The sequence below is a fragment of the Oncorhynchus gorbuscha genome, unplaced genomic scaffold (assembly GCF_021184085.1).
Source record: "Oncorhynchus gorbuscha isolate QuinsamMale2020 ecotype Even-year unplaced genomic scaffold, OgorEven_v1.0 Un_scaffold_561, whole genome shotgun sequence".
NCBI classification, from domain to species: Eukaryota; Metazoa; Chordata; class Actinopteri; order Salmoniformes; family Salmonidae; genus Oncorhynchus; species Oncorhynchus gorbuscha.
In genome coordinates this window covers 410958-429462 of record NW_025745393.1, presented here as the reverse complement: position 1 = coordinate 429462, position 18505 = coordinate 410958, and the positions used below count along the sequence as shown (strand labels likewise).

General features: G+C 45.2%; 1 protein-coding gene across 1 annotated transcript; it reads right to left on the bottom strand.

The window, feature by feature from the left end:
- Nucleotides 1–377: 377 nt before the first annotated feature.
- LOC124018677 (GTP-binding protein 1-like) lies at nucleotides 378–17782 on the bottom strand. Its single transcript, XM_046334020.1, is given in 16 exon segments — nucleotides 378–2272; nucleotides 8221–8346; nucleotides 8568–8746; nucleotides 8932–9067; nucleotides 9387–9421; nucleotides 9424–9568; nucleotides 9755–9779; nucleotides 9781–9879; nucleotides 12920–13034; nucleotides 13203–13326; nucleotides 13476–13640; nucleotides 14747–14930; nucleotides 15154–15334; nucleotides 16227–16338; nucleotides 17228–17420; nucleotides 17641–17782. Coding segments are annotated over 15 exon segments (1938 nt in total). The 5' UTR covers nucleotides 17411–17420; nucleotides 17641–17782; the 3' UTR covers nucleotides 378–2143.
- Nucleotides 17783–18505: the final 723 nt, after the last annotated feature.

The following is an 18505-nucleotide window of genomic DNA, read 5'->3' as shown; positions in this document are numbered from 1 at the left end:
AACCATGTGAAGGGCTCCACCATGTCTGTACTCCAGTCACTCCCTCCTTTTCTCATTGGGAGGAGGAGTATGGCAGTGTCTGGAACCATTGTATTACCCCTCTGATGTTGCCCATCTCTTGACCTAGTATATGACCTAGAGGCTCACTCTCCTCCATGAGCTTGTCCAGGAGGGTGTGTATTTGAGATGGGAGTATCTATAATTGACGATAGATATATGCCATTGGATGAGGTAATGTTTTGGTACTAGGAAGTACCAAGAAAGAGAAGAGAACCTTGTCTAAACTGAACGAAAATGTATAGCTAATGCTATCTGGCTATGGGATACTCCTTTTTGTAAGTAAAAGGCCCTTTGTGAAGTTCTTATGATCTGTGGTTTATCATGTCGACTAGGGGGTGGATCTTTGCTATAAAAGATCTCAGTTGCCATTATATGTTGACACTCAGAGAATTCATTTCTAGACACTGAGTTGATCTGAGAGTCACATGGTTATGGTGAAGCTCATATTATTCAAAGATGACATTTAAGTATAACTCTGACTGGTGTGTGGTTTGTAACTCATCATTTAGTAATACAGGAAATTACCACGACATTGGATAAACTGATCCTAGATTTGTACTAAAGTGTAACTTCTGCCTGGTGGTAACAACCAATCCAAGCCTTCCACCACTGTAACCTGTCCCAATCCAAACCCAAAAATAAAAATGCTCACACCTGATAAAACCATATCAAAAGCTTAGATTTTTTTTTTTGAATCATATCAAGTATGGAAATGGATTAACCTAAAATCTTCAATCCCAAAACCCCTAGTTCCGTCAACACATTTTATAGAAGGTGTGCATGACTAGAAACTGAATAAAAACAACAAATCTTAAAACTACTATTCCGCCTGCGTTTTTGGGCTCAAACAATGTCCTTGAGAGGGTATGGAGGATAACATGGAAAACTTCTAAATCCTCCTGAAATACTTTTAAGCCGTATTAGCCTTCTTGGATTTTCCAAACCCTTTCATCTATGAAAGCCAAATAAATAATCCAATACAGAACACGCTACGCAACGATTCCCAAATCTATTGAAATTAATTATAGAACAGATATGTGGTGTGTGTTTTTCAGCACGCGTCAACATTTCTGACTGCAAAAGATGGACAGAACTTTGAACGAACGTTGCACCCATTTGAACAATGTAGCTCACTTAAATTTCTCCAAGACCAAAATCCACTATTAAAAAAAAAAAAAAAAAAAAAAACACAGCTTTCATAGTTTCCACTCAATGCTCTTTTTGGGCAGACATCTAAAAGGCACACATCTAAATGATAGGTTTTGTAGACCAGGTTTTCCAAGGCCCAAATTAGTTGCATTTCCTATTAAAATAGAACCAGGGCAAAAATAGAACAAAACATGGACCTACAGTGAGTCCTGATCCAAATGTTTCAGAACCACTGTTTTATGTATAGTCAGATGGCAGTGTATGAGCCTAGTGAACATTGTCCTTGGGGTTGGTTAGGTAGGACTATCCCGTGTCTGAACTACACCTATCCTGTTCTATTAGATTGAGTGGAGACCTTGGAGTACACTATTCCTCTGTCCAAATAATGACCAATGGAATAACAAATCTAAACCTTGACTCCTATGCCATGTCCGGTCTGTTAGATTTCATCTAAACCTTGTCAACAACACCATTTATTTGCTGTTAGATTGAATCTAGAGTCAGTCATTATTACTGGATGACGACCCTTAAGACAACAGATCTCAGTGCCTGAACACCATTTGTTTCCTGTCTACATAATGAATCTGTAATAAAAACCTTGTTCATTTCTATTACTACACCGTGTCTGTTAGATTGAGTCAACTGCTTCTATTTTCCAGGAGCCAGTTCAGTCGTTAGTTGCCATAGTGACATTTAACGAGGTTCTAGAACTACTCTGTAATGGTGATCTAACTAGGATGGACATGTTAAGCTGTGTCATTTAGGATTAATGCATGTTTCACTTCTCGTCCTTTTCTTTGCTACATTCATTCCTTCTCCCCCAATTGGAACAAGAATGATTACAAAACAAGATGTAGAGGAGGAGATATAGAAGAGTGGATGTAGATAAGAGTAGCGAGAGAGGAAGGAGGAGATGGTGGTGGTGGTGGGGGGGTTAGGCAGTGGTGCCCACTCCTGCTGCAGCTGGTGTGTGCTGTTGTGATGTTGGTGAGGCTATGCTGTTCAGGGCCTTTCCTCGGTGTCTCTGACCCCCTCTCCTCCTGCCTCCACCTCCTGACTTGGGCTGGAGGAGAACAGTCACAACATAACAAGTGTTACTGAATGTTAAGCCAAGCACACAATTTATGACCACCTCTAACTTCTAGATACTTTTTTACTTAAATAAAATGAGAAATTCTCATTGAAAATTAAATGTATCTTGTTTTTTTTATTAAACATCAGTTCAGGTCAAAACGACATTTTAATGTTTTCATTCAAGTAAATAACCTTTTCAATACTTTTAGAAGTCAAAGTTCATGCTGCACAGAAACTCTTTAGTGTTGGGATAAATGGAAGTCATGGCAGTACTTCTTCAAGACAAACGGCACTGATGTTTCCTCCCTCGTTCCGTTTACCTGGTTCTCTTTGTTGCCGTCTTTACATAGCGTCTCCTCCTCCCCCACTGTCTGACGCAGACAGACAACCAGACAGACGAGGGAGAGAGAGAAGGAGAAGTAGAGAGAGACGGGTGGGGAAAGTGTTGAGGAGGGGACGGGGAGACAAGTTTAATGGACGGAGGTCAGAGGGAGAGAGAGACGGGTGGGGTAAGTGTTGAGGAGGGGACGGGGAGACAAGTTTAATGGACGGAGGTCAGAGGGAGAGAGAGACGGGTGGGGTAAGTGTTGAGGAGGGGACGGGGAGACAAGTTTAATGGACGGAGGTCAGAGGGAGAGAGAGACAGGTGGGGTAAGTGTTGAGGAGGGGACAGGGAGACAAGTTTAATGGACGGAGGTCAGAGGGAGAGAGAGACGGGTGGGGTAAGTGTTGAGGGGATGGGGAGACAAGTTTAATGGACGGAGGTCAGAGGGAGAGAGAGAAGGAGAAGGAGAGAGAGACGGGTGGGGAAAGTGTTGAGGAGGGGACGGGGAGACAAGTTTAATGGACGGAGGTCAGAGGGAGAGAGAGAGGAGAAGGAGAGAGAGACGGGTGGGGAAAGTGTTGAGGGGACAGGGAGACAAGTTTAATGGACGGAGGTCAGAGGGAGAGAGAGAAGGAGAAGGAGAGAGAGACGGGTGGAGAAAGTGTTGAGGAGGGGACGGGGAGACAAGTTTAATGGACGGAGGTCAGAGGGAGAGAGAGAAGGAGAGAGAGACGGGTGGGGAAAGTGTTGAGGGGACAGGGAGACAAGTTTAATGGACGGAGGTCAGAGGGAGAGAGAGAAGGAGAGAGAGACGGGTGGGGAAAGTGTTGAGGGGACAGGGAGACAAGTTTAATGGACGGAGGTCAGAGGGAGAGAGAGAAGGAGAGAGAGACGGGTGGGGAAAGTGTTGAGGGGACGGGGAGACAAGTTTAATGGACGGAGGTCAGAGGGAGAGAGAGACGGGTGGGGAAAGTGTTGAGGGGAAGGGGAGACAAGTTTAATGGACGGAGGTCAGGAAAGATGAAAGGAACGAGTGATGGGGCCGACGATAATGGAGGAGAGTAGTGAACAAAAGTGGGATGAGGAGGAAAAAAGATGTACCGGTAAGTGGAATGAAAATTGAGAGCGGCAGAGAGGGATATTGGCAGACGAGTGTGAGGGTCAAGGAAAGGGAGGACATTTTGAAGAGGGATTGTGAAAGACCGGGTGATGAACAATCATAAAAGCGCGGGATAAAGAAAGAGTGAAACGAGATGGAGGGGCATTGGAAGAGAGATTAGCCAGCATATTGGGAAAGAGAAGAAAGCTGCTGGTACGACACACACACACCAACCTGTCCAACTTTTAGAGTACCATACAGGCACAGCATATTTTAGAGTACCATACAGGCACAGCATATTTTAGAGTACCATACGCACGCATCAAGTCTATAAAAAGTTTGGAATACTCTTGACAGCATTCTATTTACACACATGGTAAAAGTCACTAACAAGATCTAATTAGAAAGAACACAAAAAGGGCCATTATTCTTGGAGTAGTTTAGGTACAAAATGTACAAATGTCTCATGCACAATAAAAATAAAAACTGATATGAAAAAAAATATTTAAAAAATGTTTGAAGCAGAGCATGAAATAAACATGTTCTCCATAATAAAAACAGAAAAGCTATGATAGGAAACAGCGAGTGAGAACAAATCTGTTCGGGAAGTAATTTCCTAGACAGATTTGCCTGGTAGCTAGCAGATTTAGCCTTACGCAGCAGGGCATTAGGGTAGACTTCTCTGTGGCAAACAGTTCCTCTGGCAATCATTGAAACCTTCTTGGTAACAAGGGCACTCAGCATGTCTGTGGGGGCTGTGCTTTGGCAAAGTGGGTGGGGTTATATCTTTCCTGTCTAGCCCTATCTGGGGGTATCATCGGATGGGGCCACAGTGTCTCCTGACCCCTCCTGTCTCTCTTATGCTGCAGTAGTTTGTGTCGGGGGGCTAGGGACAGTTTGTTATATCTGGAGTACTTCTGTCTTATCCAGTGTCCTGTGTGAATTTAAGTATGCTCTCTCTAATTCGCTCTCTCTCTCTCTCTGTCGGAGGACCTGAGCCCTAGGACCATGCCTCAGGACTACCTGGCATGATGACTCCTTGCTGTCACCAGTCCACCTGGCCATGCTGCTGCTCCAGTTTCAACTGTTCTGCCTGCGGCTATGGAATCCTCACCTGTTCACCGGACGTGCTACCTGTCCCAGACCTGCTGTTTTCAAATCTCTAGAGACAGCAGGAGTGGTAGAGAGACTTAATGATCTGCTATGAAAAGCCAACTGTCATTTACTCCTGAGGTGCTGAATTGCTGCACCCTCGACAACTACTGTGATTATTATTATTATTATTATTATTAGTATACCATGTTGGTCATTTATGAACATTTGAACATCTTGGCCATGTTCTGTTATAATCTTCACCCGGCACAGCCAGAAGAGGACTGGCCACCCCTCATAGCCTGGTTCCTCTCAAAGTTTCTTCCTAGGTGCTGGCCTTTCTAGGTAGTTTTTCCTAGCCACCGTGCTTCTACACCTGCATTGCTTGCTGTTTGGGGTTTTAGGCTGGGTTTCTGTACAGCACTTTGAGATATCAGCTGATGTACGAAGGGCGATATAAATAAATTTGATCTGTACTGAGAGAGCTTTTTGTGACGTGGATCATGATTAGTTACACCGTACCCAAACCCGACGCGAGCAAAACAATTGTCCCCCCACACCAAACGCAGGTTGAAATATCAAAATAAAACGGCGAACCAATTATACGAATTTGGGGACAGGTCGAAAAACAAACATTTATTGACATTTAGCTAGCTCTTGCTAATTTATCCTGAGATAAACATTGAGTTGTTATTTTACCTGAAATGCACATGGTCCTCTACTCCAACAATTAATCCAAACATAAAACGGTCAACCGAAGCGTTTAGTCATCTCTCCTCCTTCCAGGCTTATTCAACATATGGTGATTGGCATCTAAACTTTCATAGTATTACTACACTGACCGGCAACATAGTTAGTCTTTCAATCACCCACGTGGGTATAACAAATGAGGAGATGGCACATGGGTGCCTGCCTCTATAAACCAATGAGGAGATGGCACGTGGGTACCTGCTTCTATAAACCAATGAGGAGATGGCACGTGGGTACCTGCTTCTATAAACCAATGGGTACCTGCTTCTATAAACCAATGAGGAGATGGGAGGCAGGACTTAAAGCGTGATCTGTGTCAGAAATAGAAAGGAGTTCTATTTTAGCCCTTGGTAACACAGATGCTTGTTGATGAGGGAGAGCAGTGTGAGTAATAACTCAATAACAGGCCTCCTTGCTCGCATATGCTTTTTCAGTTCTGCCCACACATTTTCTATAGGATTGAGGTCAGGGCTTTGTGATGGCCACTCCAATACATTGACTTTGTTGTCCTTAAGCCATTTTGCCACAACTTCGGAAGTATGCTTGGGGTCAATGTCCATTTGGAAGACCCATTTGCGACCAAGCTTGAACTTCCTGACTGATGTCTTGAGATGTTGCTTCCAAGTATCCACATAATTAGCCTACCTCGTGATGCCATCTATTTTCTGAAGTGCACCAGGCCATCTTTTAGCAAAGCACCCTCACAACATGATGCTGCCACTTCCATGCTTCACAGTTTGGATGGTGTTCAGCTTGCGAGCCTCCCCCTTTTTCCTACAATCATAACGATGGTCATTATGGTCAAACAGTTCTATTTTTATTTCAACAGATCGGAGGATATTTCTCCAAAAAGTACGATCTTTATCTCCATGTGCAGTTGCAAACCGTAGTCTGGCTTTTTTTATGGCGGTTTTGGAGCAGTGGCTTCTTCCTTGCTGAGCGGCCTTTCAGGTTATGTCGATATAGGAATAATTTTACTGTGGATATAGATACTTTTGTACATGTTTCCTCCAGCATCTTCACAAGGCCCTTCGCTGTTGTTCTGGGATTGACTTGCACTTTTCACACCAAAGTACGTTCATCTCGAGGAGACAGAACACTTCTCTATCCTGAGCGGTATGATGGCTGTGTGGTCCCTTGGTGTTTATACTTGCGTACAATTGTTTGTACAGATGAATGTGGTACCTATAGTTTGGAAATTGCTCCCAAGGATGAACCAGACTTGTGGAGGTCTTCAACAAAAAACATTAAGGTCTTCGAAGATTTCTTTTGATTTTCCAATGATGTCAAGCAAAGAGGCACTGAGTTTGAAGGTAGGCCTTGAAATACATCCACAGGAACACCTCCAATTGACTCAAATGATGTCAATTAGCTTATCAGAAGCTTCTAAAGCCATGACATCATTTTCTGGAATTTTCCAAGCTGTTTAAAGGCACAGTCAACTTAGTGTATGTAAACTTCTGACCCACTGGAATTGTGATACAGTGAATTAAAAGTGAAACAATCTGTCTGTAAACAGTTGTTGGACGAATTGTGTCATGTAAAGTAGATGTCCTAACCGACTTGCCAAAACTATAGTTCGTTAACAAGAAATTCGTGGAGTGGTTGAAAAACAAGTTAATGACTCCAACCTAAGTGTATGTAAACTGCTGACTTCCCAACTGTACATCCAATATTGATGTATTAATCTCCAAATCCGTTGACACAAACTGTGTACATGTCTGTGTGGTGCAGCTCGAGAATCAGGATATTAGAGTCACTCAGTGGATGGATTTTTTATTTTTAAAAAATAAATAAAAATAAATTCAGGCCCCCATTCATTTCTGTGTACTTTTAACTCAGATATTTTACATGGACAGAGGATGCTGTATGTTGGCAGGTCTGCACACACACACCATTCAGTCACTCAACACACAATGCAGAGTTTAACTTTCCTCCTACTCTTCTAGCAAGTCATTATTTGACCTCTTACTTCAGGATGTTCTCTAACCCCCTTCCTTAGTTAGAAATAGTTTGTGTAGAACAGATGATTGTCTGTCATGTAGAATTGGGAATCATGTCAGCTCTACTCATTACATCTCTATCCAAGACCCTCCCTCCTCCAGGTGTTGTTTCTAAGCCTCTGCCTCCCGGTAGGTGAGCAGTAGCTGTCCTGTGTCGTGGCTGTACACAAGTGTTCTGTCTAAGCTCCTCCTTCATGTCTAATGCTGCATTCATAACCAAGTGGGAAGGCGTTCATTGCCAGTTGTAAAGTAGTGAATACCAGTTGGATGCATTCACGTGCTTTGAACATGTTGAGAAAAGCTGATTGCAGCTTGTTGGCCATTAGCCATCCACCATAATCTTGCTTGTAAACCAAGTCATATTAAAAAAACATTATTTATAAAAATAGTTTATCTATTAATGTTTTGTTGTTGCATTTAACTGCAAAAATGCTGTTATAGGTCATTTCCTTAGTAGGTGACATCAGAGGTCAGGATGTGGGAGAAGTCAGAGCTCAGGGATGATAGATGAGTTTCCCCACTAGTAATAACCAGTAGGAGGGGTGTTCAAGTGGAATTTTCCCAGTCCTATGTGGTAAATACCACCTTCCCACTTGGTTATGAACGCAGGGTAGTCCCTTTCTTCACCAGTTGTTCAGTCTAAGCCCCTCCCTACCCCAGTAGCTCACCGGTAGCTGTCCTGCACTGGGGCTGTCAGGCCGCAGTGCCGAGCCTGCCTCCTCATTGGCTGACGTGGTGCCCTTCTTAGTGGATTGCATCTTGGCCTGCTGGGCCTTGGTGACTGACTGGAGCAGCTGGAGAGACACACGTACAGGTGGAGTTAGTTAGGAGGTAGTCTGGGACGCTTTAGAATAAAGGGATAAGCCCTTCATAACACACACACACGACAAAGCTGGTGAAGAGACAGTGAATTATTGTAACATTGTGAAATGTTTCTAAGGGGGTTTAATGCTCCATGACCTTTTATAAACATACGACCATTCATAACCCCTTACAACTAGTTCAAACCCCTGACCTTGGTGATGGTGCCCACAGCCTTGGTGCGTCCCTCTCTGAACACCAGTCTCTGGTCTGTGTGGAGGTACTCTGGGGTCTTGATGAATCTGAAGTGGACTGAGGCCTTGTCCCCGGTACGTAGACAGTCTCTGTTCATGGTCAGAATGGTGGCTGTCTGTCTGATGCTGCCACAGTGCACTGAGGGAGAGAAAGTCAGAAAAATAACAATTGACATACCAGTGGCATAGCAACTCTGGACGGGTCCCATTTGTAGGAGAGACAAAGACCTAATATGAATATAGCTGAAACTTTAATGCTAAATTGAGCATCGCCACAGTATACAAGCAACCATGAACACACCCACACGTTTGAAAGCCGCTCACCCATAGCCTGGTATCGTGGTGATATGGTGGTGGGGTGGTGCAGGACCAGTATCTCAGCCATGAACTCCCAGGTAGCCTGAGGTGTTAGTCTGGGAGAGATCATCACCATCCCCTTCCTGATGGAGGAACGCTTGATCTGGAGGAGAACAAAGAGGGAGAGGGGTGAAAAAGGGGCCGGGGGGAGAGGAGAGAAACATTAGGACAGACTGTCAGAAATGTGCTGATTGAGGATGTTTTTTTCCCAATGGGAGTCATCCATTGATGGATTATGGACAGAGAATTTTCTGGAGAAAACAAAAGGTCCATCTTTGTACATCTGCAACTTATTCGAAAGTTGCTGACTTGAGCTGATCTTTTGACACAAAAGCAGACAATTTATGAACACATGTACGACTTCATCTGTGTTATTGTGTCTCTGTGTGGTTGTAGCCTTATAATCAGACGCGTAAAAACACCTTTTTGAGCGCGAAGGAGGCGGTCTGTCCCCCCGGACCTCTTTGACAGGCATCCTCTTGCGGTGGATAGATTTGACAGCGATGGAGAGGAAACTGCCCAGGGGGTCTGGGCCGAGCAGCAGCGTGTCATTCAGTCGTATCAATCCACGTAACGTAGTGCCGGATACTACTGTTCCCACACCCTGAGGACAGATAGGAGATGTCAATACAACACAGCTTGTTAAATGATTAGTGTGTGTGTGGTGCTGGTGGTTGTGTGTGTGGTGCTGGTGGTTGTGTGTGGTGCTGGTGGTTGTGTGTGGTGCTGGTGGTTGTGTGTGTGGTGCTGGTGGTTGTGTGTGTGGTGCTGGTGGTTGTGTGTGTGGTGCTGGTGGTTGTGAGTAGGTGTCATCGGTGCAGGCTGGAGGTTTTAGAAGACAGCAGGTTGAGGAACATCTTCAGAAGATCCATGTTGTCTCCTGTTACATTGGAGACCTGGAAGATTGGACACATCCTAGGGGGAGAGACACAGAGAGAGAGAGGGGAGGAGGGAGAAGAGAAAGGAAAGGAAGATCCATGTTATCTCCTGTTACATTAGAGACCTGGAAGATTGGACACATCCTAGGGGGAGAGACACAGAGAGAGAGAGGGGAGGAGGGAGAAGAGAAAGGAAAGGAAGATCCATGTTATCTCCTGTTACATTAGAGACCTGGAACTCCTAGGGGAGGACACATCCATGTTATCTCTGTTACATTAGAGACCTGGAAGATTGGACACATCCTAGGGGGAGAGACAGAGAGGTTGATCTCCTGTTACATTGGAGACAAGATTGGACACATCCTAGGGGGAGAGACACAGAAGATCCATGTTATCTCCTGTTACATTAGAGACCTGGAAGATTGGACACATCCTAGGGGGAGAGACACAGAGAGAGAGAGGGGAGGAGGGAGAAGAGAAAGGAAAGGAAGATCCATGTTATCTCCTGTTACATTAGAGACCTGGAAGATTGGACACATCCTAGGGGGAGAGACACAGAGAGAGAGAGAGAGGGGGGAGGAGGGAGAAGAGAAAGGAAAGGAAGATCCATGTTATCTCCTGTTACATTAGAGACCTGGAAGATTGGACACATCCTAGGGGGAGAGACACAGAGAGAGAGGGGAGGAGGGAGAAGAGAAAGGAAAGACAGAGGGAAAGAGTGGAGGATTAAGGCAACATACGTTACCCATAAATCAATTCAAATGTTATTGGTCACATACAAAAAAAATGAGCAGATGTTTTTGCGGGTGAAGCGAAATGCTTGTGTTCCTAGCGCCAACAGAGCAGTAATATCTAACAATTCACAACATTACACACAAACCTCAAAATAAAAGAATGGAATTAAGAAATATATAAATATTAGGATGAGCAATGTCAGAGTGGCATCGACTAGAATGCAGTATATTAACATATGAAATGGGTACAACATTATGTAAACATTTACATGACTAGTGATTCCATGTCTATGTGTATAGGGCAGCAGCCTCTAAGGTGCAGGGTTGAGTAACCGGGTGGTGGCCAGCTAGTGACAGTGACTAAGTTCAGGAAAGATCTTTTTGGCCTTCCTGTGACATTGGGTGCTGTAGGTGTCCTGAGAGCAGGCAGTGGTTCCCGGGTGACGCGTTGGGCAGACAGACCGCACCACCCTATGGAGTGGGCAGTGGTTCCCGGGTGACACGTTGGGCAGACAGACCGCACCACCCTATGGAGTGGGCAGTGGTTCCCCGGTGACGCGGTGGGCAGACAGACCGCACTACCCTATGGAGAGCTCTGCGGTTGTGGGCAGTGGTTCCCTGGTGACTCGTTGGGCAGACCGCACCACCCTATGGAGAGCTCTGCGGTTGTGGGCAGTGGTTCCCCGGTGACTCGTTGGGCAGACCGCACCACCCTATGGAGAGCTCTGCGGTGGTTCCCCCGTGACTCGTTGGGCAGACCGCACCACCCTATGGAGAGCTCCGGTTGTGGGCAGTGTTCCCCGACTCGTTGGGCAGACCGCACCACCCTATGGAGAGCTCTGTGGTTGTGGGCAGTGGTTCCCCGGTGACTCGTTGGGCAGACCGCACCACCCTATGGAGAGCTCTGTGGTTGTGGGCAGTGCAGCTGTGAGGTTCTTAGGGGGTGAAGCCAAATTTCTTCAGCTTCCTATGTTTGAAGAGGTGCTGTTACGCTGCCTTCGCCACACTATCTGTGTGGGTGGACCATTTCAGATTGTCAGTGATGAGTACGCTAAGGAACCGAGGACAGAGAGCAGGGAGAGCTTTTCACTTTCTCAAATGAGTTCCTGTTGATGTGGATGGGAGGAGTGCTCCCAGTCTCCTGAAGACCACAATCAGCTCCAAGGTTTATTGAGGTGATTTCCCTAGCACCACTCCGCCAGGGCCCTCACATCCTCCTCATGAAACATACACCTCCGCCTTCCTTCTTCCAGGAGAGTTTCTTATTCCCGTCTGCGCAATGTACCGAGAACCCAGCTGGCTGTATGGACCAGGACAGTATATCTAGAGAGCCATGATTCCGTGAAACAGACTATGTTACCGTCCCTGAGCTCATCTACTTTATGGTCCAGGGACTGAACATTAGTGAGTAATATACAGTCCCTGAGCTCATCTACTTTATGGTCCAGGGACTGAACATTAGTGAGTAATATACAGTCCCTGAGCTCATCTACTTTATGGTCCAGGGACTGAACATTAGTGAGTAATATACAGTCCCTGAGCTCATCTACTTTATGGTCCAGGGACTGAACATGTAATATACAGTCCTGGTCCAGGGACTGAATATACAGTCCCTGAGCTCATCTACTTTATGGTCCAGGGACTGAACATTAGTGAGTAATATACAGTCCCTGAGCTCATCTACTTTATTGACCAGGGACTGAACATTAGTGAGTAATATACAGTCCCTGAGCTCATCTACTTTATTGTCCAGGGACTGAACATTAGTGAGTAATATACAGTCCCTGAGCTCATCTACTTTATTGTCCAGGGACTCATCAGTCCCTGAGCTCATCTACTTTATTGTCCAGGGACTGAACATTAGTGAGTAATATACAGTCCCTGAGCTCATCTACTTTATTGTCCAGGGACTGAACATTAGCGAGTAATATACTCGGAATCGGTGGATGGTGCACGACTCCCGTGTTGGATTATAGAAGTCCACTCCAAACACCTCTTCTGCCCGGTGGTGTTTTGGAGCAGCCTCTGGGATACATTCAGTTGCCTTGGGGGTTGCAAACAAAGGATGCAATTCAGAAAAGTCTAATTTCTGTTTGGGTCGCTGGTGAGTTATCGACCGCTCTGATATCCAAAAGTTGTCCGGCTGTATGTAATAACACAAAAAACGTTCTGGGCCAATAACGTAAGAAATAACACACATCCCAACAAAAATACTGCAAATTTGCTTAGGAGCTAGAAGCGGAGCTGCAATGCCTGTCGGCGCCATCTTACACACAAACTGTTCAGATGAAATGAGGAAAAGGACCAAAACCACAAGGAAACGGTTAATTCACTGCTATTTACCTCTCTGAGCTGAAGTTGGATGCAGTGACGATAACGTCATCTTTGTTTTGAACCAGTACGGGGATCTTTCTACATCCTGGGGACTTCAGTAACCTCTGTAACAGATGCAGTGTCTCTGGAAAATACACACACAATTATTAACACACATTGTGTGTGTTCATTTGTTAACCAAACAGACTAACGGGAGGAACTGGTGTTTCCCCCCAAATTTTTTTAAAATTTCACTACAATTATCATGTTTTAATGATTTGAACAGGGCCATGTTCCACAGTCCATCTCTCACCTGCTAGGATGTTGGCTGGACACATGTCTATCTTGGTGACCACTACAAAGACTGGTACATTCAGGGCTAGAGCCAAACCTAGATGCTCCTTGGTCATCCCTACAATACCTGCATTACTGCCCACCTAGAGAGAGAGGAAAGGAAGGAGAGAGAGATGTAGAAGAGTGAGCGAGAGAAAGAGGATGAACAAAGTCACAGACACAGTAAATGTCTGGTGATAAGCAACTGACCATGTGTGAGCGAAAACACAAACACACCACCCCCGTCTCTCACCATGAGCATACAGAAGTCTGGTAGGTGCCCGGTCATTCCAAACACAGTGGTTTTCAGGTACTTCTCGTGGCCGGCCAGATCTATGAATGTGATGACCTTAGAGGACCTCTCACAGATCTTAGTCCAGTCCAGACTGCCCCCGTGATTATCTGGCTTATTCACCACCTAGGAGCAGAGACCGAGAGAGGTTGGTTTAAATCAGAGTGCTGGACAACATGCTAGGGTCAAAATGGACCAGGCTCAAGTCAGCTTTGTTTACGTTTTGAATACTGACTCTCTGTCTCCTGCCTATGTCATCCGTATCTACCTTAAAGTCCTTAGAGACTTTCAACCCCAAGTCATTATCTTACATGTCCCTCCTGGTGAAGCCCAGGATGTCGTTCCCCACACTGCTGGTCCTGTCACTCTCTGTCTCCTGCCTATGTCATCCGTATCTACCTTAAAGTCCTTAGAGACTCCTAAGTCAACCCCAAGTCATTATCTTCCCTCCTGGTCGACAGGATGTCCCCCACACTGCTGGTCCTGTCACTCTCTGTCTCCTGCCTATGTCATCCGCCCAAAGTCCTTAGAGACTCCTAAGTCAACCCCAAGTCATTATCTTACCCCTCCTGGTCGACCCAGGATGTCTGCTGGTCCTGTCACTCTCTGTCTCCTGCCTATGTCATCCGTATCTACCTTAAAGTCCTTAGAGACTCCTAAGTCAACCCCAAGTCATTATCTTACATGTCCCTCCTGGTCGAAGCCCAGGATGTCGTTCCCCACACTGCTGGTCCTGTCACTCTCTGTCTCCTGCCTATGTCATCCGTATCTACCTTAAAGTCCTTAGAGACTCCTAAGTCAACCCCAAGTCATTATCTTACATGTCCCTCCTGGTCGAAGCCCAGGATGTCGTTCCCCACACTGCTGGTCCTGTCACTCTCTGTCTCCTGCCTATGTCATCCGTATCTACCTTAAAGTCCTTAGAGACTCCTAAGTCAACCCCAAGTCATTATCTTACATGTCCCTCCTGGTCGAAGCCCAGGATGTCGTTCCCTTACACTGCTGGTCCTGTCACTCTCTGTCTCCTGCCTATGTCATCCGTATCTACCTTAAAGTCCTTAGAGACTCCTAAGTCAACCCCAAGTCATTATCTTACATGTCCCTCCTGGTGAAGCCCAGGATGTCGTTCCCCACACTGCTGGTCCTGTCACTCTCTGTCTCCTGCCTATGTCATCCGTATCTACCTTAAAGTCCTTAGAGACTCCTAAGTCAACCCCAAGTCATTATCTTACATGTCCCTCCTGGTCGAAGCCCAGGATGTCGTTCCCCACACTGCTGGTCCTGCCGCTCTCCATCTCGTGTTTGTGTCGGAAGAGTTTCTGCCTGGCGAACCCCCTGCCGTTGTCCAGCTCCCCGTGGGTCAACACCCCCAGCAGGGTACTCTTACCGGCATCCACGTTACCCACCACCGCCACCCTGTATGGGAAGGGGAGAGAGAAGTTAAAGGACAGAAAGCTGTTATGTGCAACACCAAATGTTGCAGATCCTGAAAGCAAACAAACTTCTTCTCCCTCTGAGAAGACCTAAGAATAAATTGATGAATGTCTGCCCCCCCCCCTCCTCACTTCCAGGAAGTCCTCCTCACCGACCCGTCGGCGGATGAGGTAGTCTCGTACTCCCCCCTCCTCCTCCTCCTCACCTCACTTCCAGGAAGTCCTCCTCTCCGACCCGTCGGCGGATGAGGTAGTCTCGTACTTTCCCCCCTGCGTCGTTACGTTCTCTCAGCAGGATCATGTCTGCCTCTATCTGCTCACACAGGGATTGAACAGTGGCCACTGACGCCTCCATGTCCCCCTCGTCCAGACCATAGTCACCTCCGTCTGATCATGAAACGGGGGGGTGGATGTAAGGAGATAGAAAGTCACACTAACCACACTGCCCATTACTCTGAGAACACCCTGCTGTGTCTTTACCCAGACATAAGGCCTTAATTACAGGGTACTTGACTGCATTCCCAGTTTACATCAGGTAATGTAACTATAGTAGTTCCATTCAAGTTTGGGCAAATTAAAGGAACAATGGAGCAGAAGCTGAGAAGTTGGAGGCTTGACGTTTTGCCAACTGACCATTAAAGGGTTAAATCAGGATAAACAAGTTAGCCAGTGTTTCTCAGACTTAACTGGCTAAGGATGTTACATACACCGATATGCATCGGTTCCCAATTCAAGTGTTTAAGATACAAGTACATCGCTCAGCGGACACCAGACCGATCCAAATGTAGCATGAATCGGTAAAGAAAAACCAGTAAAAACATTTGTTGTTACTTATAATACATTCTACCATCCGAAAATACCTCATATTGTGACAACTGATGCACCCGCTCTGCGTTGAACTGCATGTAGGTTCAACTAGCCCCAGGCCAACTAACCCCAGGCCAACTAACCCCAGGCCAACTAACCCCAGGCAATACGAGTAGCCTAGTCAACCTGCGCACGAGTAGCCTAGTCAACCTGCGCACGAGTAGCCTAGTCAACCTGCGCACGAGTAGCCTAGTCAACCTGCGATCAGCCTGACTGGTCCCAGATCTGTTTGTGTTTAAACAACTAACACAAAGCACAACTGATCTGGGACATCAGGTCTGTGTTCTGTAAGAGGGTCACCATATATCTGTGTTTATTGGGGATGTTTACACATGAGCACCATGTGTTCTGTTGTGTGGTTTAGGTATATGGCCCGAAAATAAAGGTAGGAAAGTGGGTTATCCCTTCTCACCTGAGCCCACTCCCACCACATAAATGGTCTCCCCACATCCTTCATCCATCCTCTCTCGGAGTTGCCGTAGTAACGAGTCATACTGTTCTCCTGTGGGGCTGACCAGAGTCAGCTAGGAAAGAGAAAATATATGTTTAGGTTCATTCACTGGTGTTATGGTTGTTTGATAATTGTCAGAAACTTAGATAAGCGTTTACAATAACATTTTATTGTAAACTGGACTCTGTGACACATCTAAATTTACAACATAAATAAAAAAACATAACATTACAGTTTATGTCCAGTAGAGGACAGGGCAGAATAACACTAACAAAACAAAGTAAGAACGGCCAGACAGACAGCATGCAAATATTGAAGCAAGTAGCTAGAAGCTAGGCCTGGGTCGTTTGTTGACGTTACAATGACGTAGCCTAGTTTCTGGCAAGCCGGACCAAGTTGTAAATATGCACATGCATGATGATTCATGCAATTATGAACATACAGATGTTTAATCCACACTTTATTATTTGAAATAAATTATATTTGCAAGATAAATATAGGTTTCAGGCCTGATTGGTGTCAGTTTTGCCCCCCAGCTAACACACCTGACTCCAATAATCAACTAATAATAGTCTTCAGTTTAGAATACAATGAGTTTAAATCAGCTGTGTTTGCTAGGGATGGAGGAGAAAAGTGTGGCACCAAATCAGGCCCCCGAGGACTGGAGTTGCCCAGGCCTAAATCTGGTCAAATCATCTTTGGTTGTTTCGCCAACTGTTGTGTCTACACAGAGTGGCACCTATATACGTGTCATTCATTCACCATTGCATGTTTTGGTGGGTACTGGTCACTCGAAAAGATACATGTCCGGTCATACTTCAACCAAATTAAATGTTATTATAAAATTGTCATTTTAATTTAAAAAAATAGCAACATATTTTTGTTAAAGCTGATGTATAATTGAAATCCACGCATGCATATGCCATGTACCTAGCTTTAGCTGAGTCGAGAGCAGGGCCTACCTTGCTAGTAAAGTCTAAATGATCCTCGGACTCGCCGTTAACATTCTCTCCGTCTTCGAAGCACTCTGCCCCTGACAGGTCATCCCCACAGTCCGGTGCGAATATAGAAACTGGTACTACGGATTCCTCTTTCGGTAATGTCCCCGGGTTTAGCCCTGGCTCTATTGCTGCCAACGACGCCATCTCCCCAAACCTTCAGAAAAAGTAATTCAATTGCAAACTGCTAGCATAACATAGCTAAGCTAACATTAGCTCACAAATCAAGCTTGCTACTGACACCAACATATTATGATGCAATGCATGCAACAATTGTGTACAGCAACTGCTTACGGTTTAAATTAGGCTAAAACGTTCCTTACGTAGCAACTCATGTTGTATTAGTACTGTTAAGTAAACATATAAATTCAACATACCAGAAGTAGCAGTGTACATAGAAGGTTTGCTTTAGATAGCCTATATGAGTGCGGCCCGCCCCTATGTTAAATACAGAAACAGGATTGGCTACCCTCCGTTCTTGAACGTTGACAGGTGTTCAACACAGAATGGAATTATTTCACTGAAACAGAAAATCAATACATTTTTCTCTTAATAAGAGTTTTGACTCTCTTTCAAACTGTCATATGCACACGTAATATAGTGTGTGCACGATTATAGAAACGCCTTACAGCAAATATTTGAATAAAGTATTAAAATACTGTATGGTAAGTAATGAGTGTAGTAACTATATTTACCACTAGATCGCAGTTTCATTGGTCAAAATACAGTGGATGGACACCTACATTGACTGTACTCGAAAGGATCAAATGAATCACTAAAATGTCCAGTTTTGTTGTGTAAGACTCAGAAACACCCTACAACAGGCTGGAAGGGAGAAGAATGAAATGAGAAAGAATGAAAAAAGAAAAGGGGAAAATCTAATAGATAGAGCCCTCCACCCTGTTGAGAAATATGTTCCAAATGGCACCATTTTCCCTACATAGTGCACTACTTTTGACAAGAGCCCTATGGGCACCGATAAAAAACAAATGTGTACGCTATATGGTGCCATTTGGTACATTCTCTGGCAACTCACTCCAAATATATGTGACTATCTTCGAGTGGAGGCTGCTAAGGGGAGGATGGCTCATATTAATGGCTGGAATAATGTCTGGAATAGTTTCCATGTGGTCGATACCATTCCATTGACTCCATTCCAGTCATTACTATGAGCAGTCCTCCCTCAGCAGCCTTCACTGCTTCCTTCTATTGCTTGGTTGGAAATGTAGGCTAGTGATATTA